Source organism: Pimephales promelas, chromosome 11, assembly GCF_988280905.1.
Source record: "Pimephales promelas chromosome 11, fPimPro1.hap1.1, whole genome shotgun sequence".
Classification (NCBI taxonomy): Eukaryota; Metazoa; Chordata; class Actinopteri; order Cypriniformes; family Leuciscidae; genus Pimephales; species Pimephales promelas.
This window is the reverse complement of record NC_142779.1, coordinates 493676-512500: the sequence shown is the minus strand read 5'-3', so window position 1 is coordinate 512500 and position 18825 is coordinate 493676. Positions and strand designations below refer to the sequence as shown.

The 18825-nt window shown below is 38.6% G+C and overlaps 1 protein-coding gene across 1 annotated transcript in view; it reads right to left on the bottom strand.

Annotated features, from left to right (window-relative positions):
* inpp5a (inositol polyphosphate-5-phosphatase A) overlaps positions 1–18825 on the bottom strand; it is a 99414-nt gene that overhangs the window by 25404 nt on the left and 55185 nt on the right. Inside the window, exons 7-9 of the mRNA XM_039648862.2 lie at positions 17067–17119; positions 14773–14892; positions 7857–7941 (exon numbers count right to left, since the gene is read on the bottom strand). Coding sequence (XP_039504796.1) covers positions 7857–7941; positions 14773–14892; positions 17067–17119 — 258 coding nt within the window. The remainder of the gene's footprint in view (positions 1–7856; positions 7942–14772; positions 14893–17066; positions 17120–18825) is intronic.

Below are 18825 nucleotides of genomic sequence, written 5' to 3'. Positions count from 1 at the left end.
TAAAGAAATGAAAGTCAAATGCTGGAGAATATAAAGGACACGTGTGGAAGCCTCTCCAGAGCCGACACACACTCCTCTCGCTCAGATCACTCCACGGCTCAATTATGGAGAGATTAGCGCTTTAACGAGCGTCTGAGTGCAGTTCATTACCGACAATCAATGGGGTCAACAAGCAACAATTAATGAGACGCTACTGCGACCCACACACTCTACGCCTGCTAAATCAAACAGAGTGAATCTCATATATATATATATACTGTTCATATTTATACTATAAATATATACAGCATATATACATATAAATCAATGAAAAGTATTAAAAAGAGCTTGTGACTAAAGCTTGGAACTCCATTGGCTCCTCAAACTGTCAGTCAAGGCTCATAGCTCCGCCCACCTCTCTCATGAATGAAGAGCTGCACACCGATTGGACAGTCTTTGCTTGTTTGCAGTGCAAGAGTAAATAAAGAACTGCTGGGCTGTCAAACAATTAATTGCGATTAATCGCATCCAAAATAAAAGTTTGTGTTTACATAATATATGTGGGTGCACTATGTATATTTATTTTATGTAAATACACACACATGCATGTATATTTAAGAAAAAAAATATTATTTATATATAAAATAAATATACACAGTGCACCCACATATATTATGTAAACACAAACTTTTATTTTGGATGTGATTAATCGCAATTAATGGTTTGACAGCTCTAATATATATATATATATAACGATTATGTTTTTTCATATTGCATCACTGTCGGATATAAACCTTGTATCTCCAAAAACTTGGAGATACAAGGTTTAACCTTGTATTGTTAAAATAGTTAAACACTGTGTTGTCGATATATGTACGGTTAGATATTCATGTGTCATTGAATGCACTGTGTTTATTTATTTATTTTATATATATATATATATATATATATATATATATGTAAATGCACACACATGCATGTATATTTAAGAAAAAAATATTATTTATATATATAAAAAAAATTTATAAAAAAATATTTATACATAATATAAATGATATATTAATCTATATACAGTATATACATGAAAAAATTTCTTAAATATATACAAGCATGTGTGCACCCACATATATTATGTAAACACAAACTTTTATTTTGGATGTGATTAATCGCGATTAATCGTTTGACAGCCCTAAATATATAAATATTACACAAAGGCTCTGTATATCTACAATGCAAAACACACACACACTCTCTCTCTCACACACACACTTTTGTACAATTTAAATAGTGTATAATTTTTCACAGTAATGAGAATGTGATGTTTCAGATATTCAGAGTTCGGGGGTCACATGTAAACTGTGTTTTACACGGGTGCGTAAGATAACTCCTCACTACTTCCTGATGTTGTTTGGGTGGACAGCGGGCAGAAGCAAACCGTGTTTGTGGGCGAGTGAGACTCCGACAGGTTTTCTGGGTGGGCTTTGTCATCGAGTTCTGACCGATTCTCCATGGCCGTCCCTCTCGCTGTGAGCCTTTATGAAGCTGACACACTCGAGCTGAGAACATGCTGTCGCTCTGATACCGTGAAATCAGGAACAAAAGACTCCCGGGAAGAGGGACGAGCGTCTCAGGAGGACACACTGAGTCTCTCTCTCTCTCTCTGCTGGTGGTTCTGTGTATTGGTTTCATCGGGCTCTAAAACAAAAGCCCGGCTCTTCCTCCGAGGATCAGATAAATCACCGGAGGAATTAAACACGAGAGGTCATGAATCCTCAATGTGCCACTTAATGGCTCTCTTAAATATGACGGGCGAGCGGCAGGAGCTTGTGAACGAGGGCCGGCGTGTGTTTAATGTCAGTCAGAGAGAAGAGCCCAAATGCCAGCGCTGACACCAGATCCAGAACACACACGCATCCCAGAGGACCAGACACACACGCTTCTCACGGGATTAATGATGAGAGGAATGTGAAACAGCACCGACGACACCACACCACAGCAGCGCAAATCAAAAACATAATCATTAAGTGAAAATGAGATAAAATATTGAAAAAACGAAAAAAATTAATTATATAAACGTTCAATTAAATAAAAAATAAGCTAAACTAAACGTTGCTGAAAAAATGCATATGACAAAAAACGGGGGGAAATCAGGTAATGGAGATATATGAGACAGAACACACTCCTGACAAAACACTCTTGCTGACCGAACACACTTCTGACCGAACACACTCCTGACAGAACACACTCTTGCTGACCGAACACACTCCTGACAGACTCTCTGAATGGTTTCCTGATGTCGTAAGAGCCGATTCTCCACGATGTCCAGGTCTCTGTGATGTCTGTGCCAGTCGAAGCCCTCGCCCCCGTCGCTGGCGTCACACACACACACACACTCGCGCTCCAGCTGTGCCAACATCAGCCCGGGACACCACACAGCGCTGTTGTTAATGAGTGTGAGGCTCTTCTTCATTCTCTCTGCTTTGATTAGGCTCTGATTAAAGGCGTGTGTGTTAAACGCTCTTTGTCACTCGCGGGATGGAGGGATGAGGGATGGAGAAAAGAGGAGAGTGTCCATCAGAGATCATGTGGGATTATCTGACCATGAGGCTTATTGTGCTGAAGAAATGAACACATCATCATTACGCAACTCTTGCTGATGAACTACAGCACAAACACCGAGACAAAACAACCACAAACGCAGTAAACACACACACACAGCAACTATCTATACATCTATAGATACATCTATCTATCTGGCGATCTATTTATCTTTCAGTCTATCTATCTATCTATCTATCTATCTATCTATCTATCTATCTATCTATCTATCTATCTATCTATCTGTCTATCTGTCTATCTGTCTGTCTGTCTGTCTGTCTGTCTGTCTGTCTGTCTGTCTGTCTGTCTTGCGATCTATCTATCTTTTGGTCGGTCTATCTATCTATCTATCTATCTATCTATCTATCTATCTATCTATCTATCTATCTATCTATCTATCTATCTATCTATCTATCTATCTATCTATCTATCTATCTATCTATCTATCTGTCTGTCTGTCTGTCTGTCTGTCTGACTGTCTATCTATCTTGCGATCTATCTATCTTTCGGTCTATCTATCTATCTATCTATCCATCTATCTGTCTGTCTGTCTGTCTGTCTGTCTGTCTATCTATCTTGCGATCTATCTATCTTTCGGTCTATCTATCTATCTTTCAGTCTATCTATCTATCTTATCTATTTATCTATCCTTCTTCCATCCATCCATCCTTCCTTCCTTTCTTTCTTTCTTTCTTTCTTTCTTTCTTTCTTTCTTTCTTTCTTTCTTTCTTTCTTTCTTTCTTTCTTTCTTTCTTTCTTTCTTTCTTTCTTTCTTTCTTTCTTTCTTTCTTTCTTTCTTTCTTTCTTTCTTTCTTTCTTTCTTTCTTTCTTTCTTTCTTTCTTTCTTTCTTTCTTTCTTTCTTTCTTTCATCCATATCACTGCATGATACTACCAATAAGTACAGTTCTGTAATGGGTCGTTATATATTCTCCTCTGAAGTTTATTATTTTAATCAATTTAAACTCAAGCTATTTGGTTAATTTTGATACAAAAGAGTAATTACAGCCGGCCGTGAGTTTATAGTGTGAACCGTTCCCTTCTGACACTGTTGGATCCACATCAGATGTGTGTAAACACGCAGATGTGTTTGCAATGTGTGAATATACACTCGTATGTGTGTGTGTGTTCATGGTTGGTTAGACAGCAGTCTTCAGGGTCTCTCTATCGTCCCATGAAACGCAGGAACACTGACTAATGGATGGATGTGTCCCAAAATTAATTAGCCTGACTAATGTAGTGTGTACTTAATGCCACGGCTGCCTTTGATTTATGACGGGCCAAATGCACAAACGCTGTATGAAATGGAGCTTTATTGTGTAAGAATGAATTGACACACACACACACACACACACACACACAGCAGCAAGGTCTCCATCCGCCACAGATTCTGCCATGTGTGCATGTACACAAACCCATATGGACAAACACACAAGCCAGCACACACACACATACACACACACAATCACTCTCTCTCCAACACACACACACACTCTTACACATGCACACTAAAAAATGATCAAAAAGGTGTTATAATACAGATAACCTGGCGTAAACGTAATATATAACAACATATAATAACAAAACATGACATGATTTTCCAATTGTGATCACAGGCATCCCCAATCGAAACACACACACACACACACACACACACCTTTACAGTTTTTCCCTCTTCCTGTGTAAAAACAAACCGATCTGACACCGACACATGGACATTAATTATAAAGCTCTTCAAATGTTGAAAAATGAAAGTTTTATGAGCCTCTGTCTCCTCATTAATGAGTCGTTTACAATACTCGTTTACAGCGAGGGCCCCACCTTTAATTCCACCGGCCCTCAGAAACACTCAGCACAAAGAACACACACTCACACACACACACACACACAGAGAGAGAGATTGATGTTTCCGTGCGCCACAGACAGAGGGCGCTGTCCTCGTCAACACACTCCAATTAAAAGCAGCACACGTTGTGTGACGAGCTCAGTAGATCACGTCAGTAATTAACCCCGCCATCAATCCTGGGATCCCAACGCCCAACATTCCCCCACAAATTAAATTTACATTCTATTAAGTTTAATTAGGAGGGATTTTAAATATACTCGAGCCGAGCCGCTGTCACTACACACACTGATTCACTACCGGCTGAGCCCTGAGGTCCCGTCATATCCCAGCATGCACCTGTGCCACGGCGGGGTCGAACGGACACAGGTGGTCACCTCACATCTGTCACACACACACACACACACACACACACTTCTCTGATTAGTTCAATAAGAGACACTAAAATATGCATCCTGAGACTTTAACCTCGTCAAAAGAAAATATGCTGCAAAAAACAAACAATTCATTTTCTTGTTAAAATATCTTGAATTATAGATATATAAATGTAGGAGTCATCTTTAAGAATGTACTGTATAAAATGTCTTTATAAAATATTAAGTTAAACTATCTTTAAGTATAAATGTATGTATTATCTTTAAGAATGTACTGTATAAAATGTTTTTATTAAATACTATTTTACACTTAAAATATATTTCAACTTTATTTTATATTTACACTTTTTAAATGATTAAATACATTTTATACTTACAAATATTTTAAGTATAAGATATCTATCAAAAGTATAAATTAATACTTAAAGTGTAAACTAGTATAAATATGAAAATAATTGCTTTATATAATGTGATGAAAATACTTTTAGGTATATATTTATACTACTTTATATTTAAATATATTTATACATTATAAAAAAGTATAAAATATAATATAACTATAAACTGATATTGAAATATTTATATTTAAAAAATATTTGTATACATTTGGTGTCTATAACTATAAAATATATTTATAAAAACTATAATAGTGTAAAAACCAAGTTATAAAATATCTGTAATCTTGTTAAAAACTGACAGAGCAGTCAGACAAGATACAGAATCATTAGCGGACGCTTCAGACGCACATCTGAATAAACTGTTGTGAATAAGTGTGTGTGTGTGTGTGTGTGTACAAGTGTAAATCAATCTCTAGTTAAACTGCAGGAAAAAAAAAAATCAATACAGCGGCGCAATCTGAGCCGATCTCGGACCGAACACTAATTGTGTGGCTGACATTAATTGTCATTAAAGTGTTGAACTAGTTCCTCACTGCCAGACCAACACACACACACACACACTCAAGGCTACCTTGTTTATGTGTAGACTTTACTGCACACACACACACACACACACTAAATCAGACGTCTATAAGAGCAGCGGATCTATTTTAACGAGCGCTGGCCGGTGATGACATCATACATGAGAGCGCCAGCCTTCAGGAACAGGTAAAACACCTCACATAAACCAGCTTTTACAAGTCCTGTGTGTGTGTGTGTGTGTGTGTGAGAGAGAGAGGGGGGGGGGGGGGGGCTGCTATGTGGTTGCTATGCAGGGTGCTGCTATGTGGTTACCAGGGTATGCTGGGTGGTTGCCAGGGTGCTGCTATGTGGTTACCAGGCTATGCTGAGTGGTTGCCAGGGTGTTGCTATGTGATTACCAGGGTATGCTGTGTGGTTGCGAGGTTGTTGCTATCTGGTTGCAAAGGTGGTTGCTAGGGTGTTGCTATGTGGTTGCCAGAGTATGCTGAGTGGTTACAAGGGTGTTGCTATGTGGTTGCTAGGGTATGCTGAGTGGTTACAAGGGTGTTGCCATGTTGTTGCCAGGGTATGCTGAGTGGTTACAAGGGTGTTGCCATGTGGTTGCCAGGGTATGCTGAGTGGTTACAAGGGTGTTGCTATGTGGTTGCCAGGGTATGCTGAGTGGTTACAAGGGTGTTGCTATGTGGTTGCCAGGGTATGCTGAGTGGTTACAAGGGTGTTGCTATGTGGTTGCCAGGGTATGCTGAGTGGTTACAAGGGTGTTGCTATGTGGTTGCCAGGGTATGCTGAGTGGTTACAAGGGTGTTGCTATGTGGTTGCCAGGGTATGCTGAGTGGTTACAAGGGTGTTGCTATGTGGTTGCCAGGGTATGCTGAGTGGTTACAAGGGTGTTGCTTTTTTTCGCATTTGTCACCTTTTGCTTTTGGCTTGCTTAGTTGGGGACATTTAATCTAATATTCAAAAATATTATTGATCTCCTGCATTGACACCATTATATGAGAACTGAACTGAATGATAACATCAGTTTTCTCCAGAGTGTCTATATATATATATATATATATATATATAAACTAATTTAATAACGTTTTTTAACAAACATGAACCATCGCTGAACTTTCTTAAGCCGGACTGTAATGATATTTTCTTGTAGAAACAAACTGTGTGGCATTATTCTCCTGTTATCTCTGTAAAGCTGCCCTGAAACACTCGGCGTTGTAAAAAGCGCTGTATAAATAAAGCTGACTTGACTCGTTGCTAGGTGGTTGCTAGGATATGAAAATAATAAGGAAAGTGCATTAGTGTGGACAAGGCCTCGAGCTGAACCACACAAGATGAAACCCGTCCTGCATCATTAGATCGCGAACAGCAATTCAATGAGCACCTCCTTCCTGTCACACACAGGACCTGAGAGAGAACAATGAGCGCGTCACACACACAGGACCTGAGTGAGAACAATGAGTGCGTCACACACACAGGACCTGAGTGAGAACAATGAGTGCGTCACACACACAGGACCTGAGTGAGAACAATGAGCGCGTCACACACAGCGCTGGTTTACGGCCCGCAGATATACGGCTCATTAGGGCCCTCAGGAGCCCAGCTGTGTTTGCGGATCGGCCCTTGTGAGCTTTGTTATGTGAGGAGGCTTTTCACACACACTCACACTCACTGTGTGCTAATGATGCCTTTTAAAACACCCTTCAGAGGGAGAAACGCAACACACACTGAAGAGCTCTCCTCCATTCATTTTCAGCAGGTCTGTACCGAGTCCTGTAGGACGACCAAATCCAATAGTTCTGCTTATGAGCGATGCAGACGAGCAGATGAACCAGAACAGAAGTGCAGTTTCTTCTTAAGAGTTTTTACTATTATAAAGAAAACCATTCATATTCTGGCTCATCTGTATATAATATGCATCATCAACAAGCTGTTTTGGTACATTAAGGTGTTTTTCACGTTTATGTCGCGCTGTTTTTAGTGAATTCATCATAATTTCAAATATCATAAATATATATATATTAGAGGTTTAACAAATGTAGTACTTTAAAAACATATGATAGAATGCTATTGTGAGCAGGGCTGGAGTGTGTGACCGAGAGCATTTCATGCTTGTGTGTGTGTGTGTGTGTGTGTGTTTGACTGACCTCAATGACCTGCTTGGAGTCCAACCTGAAGTTAAAGTCCCCGAAGATGAAATACGGCAGTCGCTCGAAGCGTTGATCCGTGATCCTGCACACACACACACACACACACACACACACACAAGTCAGACATGATCTGTGCAGCAGCCCCACCTAGTGGACGAGTGTGTGTGAGTGACAGATGATTGACAGCTGATCGGCAGTGATGTCACACTACACTAACTGAACATGTGTGTGTGTGTGTGTGTGTGTGTGTGTGTGTGTGTGTGTGTGTTGTTCAGTTCACTCTCAGTACAATTCATGAAGTGCCGAACTCAAGAGGTCTCAGAAACGCCTCTTTCCGCTTAAAAAACGCACCTTAAACGAGGAATAATTAACTCCCCACAGCAAATAATTTACTTGAGAGAGTGATGAAGAATTGGAGCTGGAGTGTGTGTGACAGTGTGAGTGTGTGTGTATATATGGATTAATGGAAAGAGGATGCTAGGCCGGCTAATCGCCGGGATAAATCTCAGCTCACTCCCAACACCTAATAACAATGTATTTATGGCCCCGTAAAAGAGAAGGCTCTCCGCGCTCATAAAACACACACTTTTACATCTCCAGCGCTACACACACACACACACACACACACACACACACACTCGAGCTCACCATCTCAAACTGGTCTGAGTAAAACACAGAGATGATGACATCTCATACACACCCCGAGGGTAAAACACTCACTGGAGGTCCAGTTTCTCTCAGTACAGGTGAACCAAACACCAGATATAATATCCATAGTGTGATATGGACACTATAGTTTATTTATGTAAGTGAGGAGAGTATTATAAAGTAAACAGATATATTATATTCAATCATATTGTGTTTTCTGTAAGCTCTTTTTCCACACACACTGAACAACATGAAGCATTGCTTGGTCACTAATTAAGCTAAACTGGTATTCTCTAATTGTGGAGTTCAATTGAACAGCTGACAGATATTCAACATAACTCATGTGTGTGTGTGTGTGTGTGTGTGTGAGCGTGTGTGTGTGTGTGTGTGTGTGTGTGTGTGTGAGAGAGAGTCCAACAGAAGGACAGACAAAACCAGTCAAATATCAAACACTGATCTGCTCATATTATCACCGTTCTCCAAACTAGAGCAAATAAACTGATGATGATGATGATGATGAAGGAGTCTGAATAATGCTGGTTTGACTGAATAAGTGTGTCTGAAAGGAGAGCGGTTAGAGCTGGAGTGAAGCGTCTCTCTCTCTCTCTCTGTGTGTGTGTGTGTGTGAGGCTTTATCTCAGTAATAGGCATGTCTAATGCGCTGGTTTTGTCCTCAGACTCGAGTCATGAGCGGCGGGTCAGAAGGTAACGCTCTGTTTACACGCTCGTTTCCTAAAGCTCTAGCGCTGACTTTTAGCCCGGCCCCGGGGCCCCTGAGGGCCACACATTAGACTCGTCAATGGGTCAGGTGGGGGGTCCCACACACTATAACAGAGTTTCCATATTCATATTCTATCCAAATCACATGCAGGAGACGGGAAGAAACCAACACATCATTTCAATAAATAGTACTATGCAATATTTATTTATTTATTATTACATTAATATATGTAAAAAAAAAAGTTGTTTCTATAGTTACATGCATTTCTAATCTTATTTATTTATATGGTATTATTATAAAATTTTAATATAATTACAATATATTTGTTAATTCATTTTATTAAAAATTAAAGTTTTACTGTACATTTTGTGTTTGTAGTAAAATGTATGTTTTTATTATTTATATTTATTTTATTAAAATATTTTAAATCATGTCAAATTTAGATGCGGTAAGATATTTTTGTCAGTAATGAAACGTACATTTTTAATATTTATTTCTATTCAATATTTATTAAAATATCAATATAAAGGATTTTAATATATATTTATTATAATTGATATTATTCTTTATTTCTATGACATTACTATTACATGTTTTAGAAATAATAACATTATATACTTTATTGACGTTACATTTTTAATTTTACTGTACATTTTGTGTCTGTAGTCAAATGTAGTATTGATTTATATTTAATAATTATCTATTTAATTTTCATTTAAATATTTAAAATCTGTAATAAAATGTTTTTTATAATATTTATTAAAATATCTATATAAATCATTTTATTTAAATATATTTATATATATATTTAAATAAAAAACTTTATATATATATATATATATATTACAAAACTAAAAATATTATTTAAAATATATATATATATATATATATATATATATATTATTTAAATAATTTAAATAATATTTTTAGTTTTGTAAATATTTTACTAAAGATTAAAATATAATTAAATATAAATAAATAATCAAACATAATTAAACTTAATTACTCACTAAATAAATATAGAAATGTAAATATAAATAAGTGAGCAGTAATGCATATGAATGTTGACAGGTATGACGTCAGAAACATGTGCTGGTGCATGTGAGACACCTGTGTGAGTGAGTGTGTGTGTGTGTGTGTGTGTGAGTGTGTGTGTGTGTGTGTGTGTGTGTGTGTGTGTGAAGCGCCTCACTGACGCTGCTGTGGAAACACCAGTGAAGCTCACAGCTTTTGTCCGACTGGAGCAGAATCAGGGAATCAGGGGAATGTTGGTATTCCCGGGAATGTGTTCCCTGACGGCTCAATGGACCACCGAGGCCTCGGGACTGACCTTTGACCTTCAGAGGTGACCACCCTCTGACTGATGCAGTTCACAACATTCCCTCGGAGCTGTCAGGTGTGTGTGTGAGAGAGCGAGTAAAGTCTCATTTATAATGTTATATATGAGCTTCTGTGTGGTTGTCCACGTAATTACACATGCAGAGGGAGCGTGTGAAACCCGAGGGAGGGGCTCTAGCGGACCAATCACAGTGCTCACATCCGCGTAGAATGACGCGTTGGTACATTTTTGGAGAGGTGCGCGTCAGGGTACGCCGACGGGTACGCACGCTACACACACACCACAGCTACGCGTGAGGTCGACTTGAAAGTGTGTGTGTGTGTGTGTGTGTGTGTGTGTGTGTGTGTGTGAGAGTGAGAGAGAGAGAGAGAGAGTGTGTGTGTGAATGAGTGAGAGAATGTGTATGTGAGTGAGTGAAAGTGTGAGTGAATGTGTGTGTGTGGAGCATCATGATGGTAGTATGGAGGCTATGTGTGTGTGTGTGTGTAGGGTGTGAAGGGGCCTGGCTGACTGATTAACCTTTGACCTCTGGGCCTCCCAGGGTGAGAAGGCAGTGAACGAAGTCAATGCTGATCGACACTAATACCTCCATTCAGCAGTGGCGCACTAACACACACCGGCAGAGACAAAAACACCACAAATCACTGCCACACACACACACACACACACACACACACATCCCAAACCGTCCAACACACATCTCACATGAACTTTACACACCGCAGCATCTTCATCACACACACAATACCACTCATCAAATTATTCACACATGAGGAGAAACATATTAAACTGTATTAATAGTAGAGTTTAAATGAGTGATGCCGAGGACACGGGTTCAAATCTGTGTGTGTGTGTGTGTGTGTGTGTGTGTAAATAGATATAATAAATATTAGTACTATTATTTTGACATAAAAAAAAACTTTGTTTTTCTAATTGGTTGTGTGTGTGTGTGTATAATAAGTATTATTACTATGATTTTGAAGGGTGTTTCTGTAATGGTTGTTACTAATCCTCTTATATACACATATGCATGTGTGTGTGTGTGTGTGTGTGTGTGTGTGTGTGTGTGTGTGTGTGTGTAATAAGTATTCTTAAAAGCATCAGCAGAAGTAAATATAAACTGCATTATTCCTAATGATAAAAACGCAAATCTCAAAATCTACTGAAAGTTCAGTGACTGGAAAATAAACCATTTACAATAGAAAATAAAGTGTTACGTATAATAACTATACTATGTTTGTGACATTTAACTAATAAAGTAAAAGAAACATTATAATAATATATAATATATCTATATATATATAAAATAGTGTAATGTGCTCACTAAACTGTTCTGCATTTCTGTTAAAAACTTTCCACTTATTGACACATTTGGTTCTCTCTCTTCACACACACACACACACACAGCTCTCGCTCGCTCTCTTTCAGCCTGTTGTTCTGGGAAAAGCCAAAAGGGAAACATTTAGCCGGAGTCTCTTTGAGCCGGCTGACAGTTGACTGATGACCATCCATAAAGTGACAAAGAATAGTTGTGTGGCGTCCAGAACGCCCGGCGCTTCCCCCTGGGAAACTAATTGCCCTGAATTGTTAACGGCAACATTATTTTTCTGCCAATCACGGCTTTTCAATGGGCCAAAAATGAGCATGAAACAAGCCTTTTGACTGAACAGAAAAGTTAAATGTCTCCAATGTTGATCAAATTAACTTCAGCGGCCTGACAATGGACTATATTTGTGTGAAAATAAAAGCCGGGCACAAAGGGGCTCTTTTAGCCCAGATTTCACAGTTGTGATGTAAAACCGCAGTGGCCTGAACCTGAGCACATCTCCTGAAAGGAAGAGCAAATGGGAACATATCTGGACACACAATAGACAGCAGGAACTGATCCGTGTCGCGTCCAAACCAGACAAATATCACACATGCATGAGCGTTTGGCTCCAATTATCAAATGTTTGTGATAGCGGACGCTTTACAAGCGGACGGGGTTATTATTAACAAACACTCAAACACTGGTAACTTCAATAGAACGTTATTAATATTACTATTTATACATCACTCATGGAATGTTTTCTCTGGAATGTTTCAGGTGGACATTTTTTAAATGTAACTTGTTTTGGAATGTTCAGAGAACGTTTTAAAGTAACGTTCCACTAATGTGCGAAGAATAAAAAGAATTAAAAGTAACGTTCCATTAATGTGTGAAGAATAAAAAGTAACGTTCCATTAATGTGTGAAGAATAAAAAGTACGCCTGATAAACAATGAATGCATTATAAGAATGAAAAGTCACATTCCCTTAAAGGTGACATACTGTATTACGCCCCTTTCACTTTTTGATGTAATACAGTATAAATCTATGGTGTGAAATATCAGCTCAAAATAACCTCATTTATTATAGCATGATCATTTATTATAGCAGGTTAAATTGGACACTTTTGTGTGTGAGAAAAAAACACTGTTTTTGTGTGTCCCTTTAAATCTGAACATTCCAAAACAAGTTACATTTGAACACACAAAACACAAATCAATGGAACGTTCCATTTCATTCTTCACACAGAATGAAATGGAATGGAATGTTACTTTTTACTCTTCACACATTAATGGAATGTTACTTTTAAATGTTCTCTGAACATTCCAAAACAAGTTACATTTAAACACATCTTTTGTCTGTTCAAATGTAACTTGGAATGTTCAGATTTGCATTTAAAGGGACACACAAAAACAGTGTGTTTTTTCTCACACACAACACGTGTCCATTTTAACCTGCTATAATAAATGCGGTTATTTTGATCTGATATTTCACAGTCACAGTGTTAAACTAATAGTGTGTTCATCTGTCCAGCGTACTTTTCAATCTTCACACATTAATGGAACGTTCCCTTAAAGTTTGTGTAACCAAGAAAAAAAGGATGTAAAACATTTGGACGTTTTCAAACAACATCCAGAAAACATTGATCTGAAGGTGTGTGTGTGTGTGTGTGTGCACAAGCCCAGCTCTGCATCTCAAGTGACCACACAGAGCGGACGGGACAGACACACGCATTACTAGCTCCACCTGGGGAAAAGGTTAGAGCGAGATGAATGCATGAGAGAGAGAGAGAGAGAGAGAGAGAGAGGGAGGGGGCAGGAGTTACAGCGCGGGCACAATAGCCGAGAGCCGGTTCCCAACGAGCGCTGAATGGAGACTCTGTTGGAGGTACGGGTGTTTCTAAAGGCTGTTCAGCACATTGTCCCGCTCGATCACAACAGGAGAATAGAGTTACTGGAGCTGCCAAAGGTTAGAAAGAGCCCGCGTTTATTCACTCTGTGTGTGTGTGTGTGTGTGTGTGTGTGTGTGTGTGTGTGATTCACTGCTTTGGGGGAAGGAGTTTCCCACTCGAGGGGACATCCTCACACAGAACACACACTTCACACTCAGCGGTTACCTCTCAGGGAGACCCGATTCCTCATGACACACACAGAGAGTGAGTGTGTGTGTGTGTGTGTGTATATGTGTTTTTTTTATCCCGGTGGGGACTTAAACCTGAATGCACACACACTCATGGGACTGGAGTTACTGTGGGCCGGTCCCCATGGGTAAACACACTTATAAATCACACAGAATTATTATTTTTTTAATGTAAAAATGCAGAATGTTTCCTGTGATGGGTAGGTTTGTGTGTGTGTGTGTGTGTGTGTGACAATCTTCTGAAAGCCTGCAGTGAAACCTCTCTCCACTTTGAATAAATGCATGCAAACGCTCCGCATGCGTTCTCAAGCAATCGGACGTCTCATGAATTATGTTCCGCTTTTATGTCTCAAAGATCATATTTTTCCACTCAGGCCTTGGGCTCCTCAGCCAATCAGAGGCCGGAGTGTGTCTAATGGACAGCGCAAATGAAGAGTTTATCACGCCATCAGTCACGCTGAGTTACGGCCGTAATGAAGTTTGAAAAGGACCTCTCGTGTTGCTTACATCGAGGGTTTTAACTGTACTGTTGCTCATTTGGGGCTGATTTATAAACTCCTGCGATACATTTATATTCATCTCAGAAACACTTGATTTTCCCCAATAAAAATAATCCAGGTCACTTTCAGCCCCAGACTCCTCTGTGTGTGTCATGAGGAATTCAGTCGCCTTGAGTGTAAAACACACACACACTCTCTCTCTCTCACTCACTCATTCACACGCACACACTCTCTAACTCACACACACACGGGCCTCACCTGTCCAGCACGAAGCCAAGAGCTTTCTGTCGTGTGCCTGTATAAACCGAGGGACTCTTTTCCCACGCAACCAAGTTCGAAGCGTCGTGGAACAGGTGGATGTTCACCAGGTCAAAGGCACTGAGGAGAGAGAGAGAGAGAGAGAGTAAACGTCTTCCTGCAACACATTCATGATCACGGGTCCACAATGTTGGTTAATGGTCACATGACATGCAGTACGCACCTTTAAGTGTTTTAAGCTTTAATTATTTATTTTATTTTGATTGTTTTTATTTAAGTGTTATTTATTATTTAATTTATATATATTAAATATTTCATATATTTTTATTTTATTTTAATTGTATTTATTATAACATTATTATTATAGTTTTATTTTTAAAATCTTATATTTTAGGAAATGTTTATTTAAATGTATTGTTTTTATTTTCAAGCATTTTTTTTTTTTTAATTATCAATCATTTATTCTTATGTACTGGGAGGTGATTTTTTTTAAATTATAAAATTTAAATTATTTATTGTCTTTTATTGTGATAGATTTTATTTGAATGTTTTCTTAATTTTTTCTATAATTTTTTTCCTTCATTAAAGTGTGATGTAATAGAATACCTTCATAATGTGAATCTGCTCTGATTAATATGTAAATGAAGCCGTTTCTGTCCTGTAGAACCAGTGAAATCAGCAGGCCAGTTTACGAGTGACACGATCCCAGTGTGACTAAACCTGTTACCCCTCCATCACCCTTTCATTGCTCTCCTCTCATCCCTCGCTCTAGTTCTCGTGTCATCCTTCTATTACATTACCCTCTCTCTCTCTCTCTCTCGCACAGGTCCGGCTGCATGTAATGCTCAGTGTCATCTGTCATAAGGAACTGCTGGGCTAACGTGATTATCCCTGATCTAATCGTGCGGTTCGGACTGTAGAAACGAGCGGAGCGCGAGTGGACGGAGACTCGTTACAGGTGCGGATCTCCTTAACGAACGAGGATCCTGATGAACATACTCATTACTCTCACACCCGAACACGAGTATCAACTATGGAATTAGACGATGAATGTTTTAAGAACTATAGTGTATTTAAAGGTTTACGAAACGTTTTTATCGTTTTGTTTTTGTCATCCCTGTGATATTTAAAATTAATATTTCTATAATTTAACAACACATTCACGGTTTTCTAATCAGTTAATAGTAACATGACATGCAGGTGAGCAGATAAAACATTTAATGTGGTTTATTTAGAAATCAGTCAAAATAAAACCGTTTAAATGTTAGCTAAATTTTATTTTTATTTAAAAAGTAAAAAATAATTTGTTTTATATTTGTTGTTTTTATTTTAAATAATTTTAATTATATTTTTAGTAAGTACTTTGTTTCTGTTCAATTATGCATAATGTTTAAATTTTAAAAAATCATGTTTAGTAAGCATTTTATTTAGACTGCTTTTGTTGTAAATTATAATTTTTGTCATTTAATTTATTTAAAAAAAATAGTAAGTGCTTTTATTTTAATTGTTTCCATTTTAAATTACTTTATTTTAAATTTAATTTGACAATTTTAGTGTTTCATATTTATTGGATTTATTTTTAAATAATTATTTTATTTTAAAACTCATATTTTAGTAAGTGCTTAATTTCGAATGTTTTTATTTTCAAGTATTTATTTAATTAAATAAAAAAAATCCTGTTTCAATAAGTGTTTTATTTTGATTGCTTTGATTGTTAAATGATTAATGTTGGTCTAAGTGTCCGGTTCTGGCATGATTTGTGTATCGCATCATATAATAATGAATATAGAGTTGTGAAGGCTCACTGATGGTTTATGATCTCTCTCTCTCTCAATTCAATTCAATTCAGAGAGCTTTATTGGCATGACAAAAGAAATACATGTTGTATCGCCAAAGCTTCAAAACAACATAGAAAAAGATGTAGAACATTTAATACACAACATAATAATCATAGTTCAATGAAATTAAAAGGATAATATCATTATATATAATAATTCTAATTAAATAAAAAAGGATTATAATACACAAATCATGTGTATAAAAACTATTTAAAAACATGTAAAAAAAATTCTGAACTTGGACTTGAACATTATATACTTATGTGTAGGTCTGATGGGGTCTCTCTCTCTCTCTCTCTCTCTCTCTCTCTCTCTCTCTCTCTCCCACTCCCTCCCTCTCTCTCTCTCTCTCTCTCTCTCCCACTCCCTCCCTCTCTCTCTCTCTCTCTCTCTATCTCTCTCTCTCTCTCACTGTCTCTCTCTCTCTCTCTCTGGTTTCGGGGGTCTAGGACTCACCAGTCTCCCAGAGTCCACCGGGTTCTGATGAAGCCTTTTCTGGACCACTTGCACTGCAGGAAGAGAGGAACACACATGAACACACACGACACACACATTCACAGTCTCTCATGTCTTCTGAACCGATTGAATGTGTTTCCCCAGTTTGAGCAGAATCTGTCCCGTCTGCTGTTAACTCTATCGTGTAGCTTTAGCAGACTCAGCTCTGATGGAGAGGAAGATCCAATCAGGAGGCTGATCTCAGTCACATGACCCTGAACGTTATTAAATGCGAAACAGATTGATGCTATGAGTGTCCTCATTACCAATGCAAAGAAAAATAAATAAATAACCTCTCTCTCTCTCTCTCTCTCTAATGGGGAGTCACTGCGGCGATGAATAAACTAATTACTGGCCGGGTCACATAATTACAAATTGACTAAATTTATTTAAAAACTCTGATGCAAATGAAAGGCCTGAGAGAGATTTGATTGCTCCTCACATCTTTCAGCCGCATTAGGACCAGATTAACTCTATCAAATTCAATTGCATTTGCATACTTGAGTTAATATAGAGCTAGAGCGAGCCGGCGCATGATGATGTCAATAACACACATTTCCTCAAGAGAACATCATATCTCACACACACACAAACAGCACTGACACACTAGAATAGAATAGAATAGAATAGAATAAGTCGTTTATATAGAACACACCAAAGGCCTGACGAACTATTCTTTCAAATGTGGATACAACCCAATAAAATAAAAATGTATTAGATTTTGAAAATTGAATAAAATAAAATAAACTAATAAAATCAAATATTCATTCAAATATGGACAGAAAACAATAACCCAATAAAATAAGACAAAATTTCAAAAATTAAAATAAATAATAAAATATTCCTTTAAATAAGGAGAGAAAACAATAACCCAATAAAATATGATTAATTAAATTAGATAAAATAAATAAAATAAAAATAAATGCATAATGAAACTGGGTCAGTGTAAAGGTCAGGCGTGAGTGTGTGTGTGTGTGTGTGTGACAGTGATGAACGGACGGGTCCCGTGACCAGCGATCGGTTCTGATGCTCCAGGTCTATAATCTCATCTCTGGCGTCCAGTGGCCGATTCACCCTCCATCAAACATCACACACACGTCACGGGCCGGTCCAGAACGCTCACACACACTGACCTTTCTGCCACTGCGCTTGAGAGATCTGCACCGCTCATAAATAACACACACACACACACACAGGCTGAGTAATAACTAATAAACACGAGGGGTGATTGATGAAGAGCGGCACAGAAACCCCCCATCTGTCTCTGTTCTATCATCCGGCTCAGATTAAACAAGACATCCTCCACTGAAGGACAACAGGCCAGAGCAGTGCACTGTGGGTAATGCACACCGGACCGGAGCAGTGCACTGTGGGTAATGCACACCGGACCGGAGCAGTGCACTGTGGGTAATGCACACCGGACCGGAGCAGTGCACTGTGGGTAATGCACACCGGACCGGAGCAGTGCACTGTGGGTAATGCACACCGGACCAGAGCAGTGCACTGTGGGTAATGCACACCGGACCGGAGCAGTGCACTGTGGGTAATGCACACCGGACCGGAGCAGTGCACTGTGGGTAATGCACACCGGACCGGAGCCGGACCGGAGCAGTGCACTGTGGGTAATGCACACCGGACCGGAGCAGTGCACTGTGGGTAATGCACACCGGACCAGAGCAGTGCACTGTGGGTAATGCACACCGGACCGGAGCAGTGCACT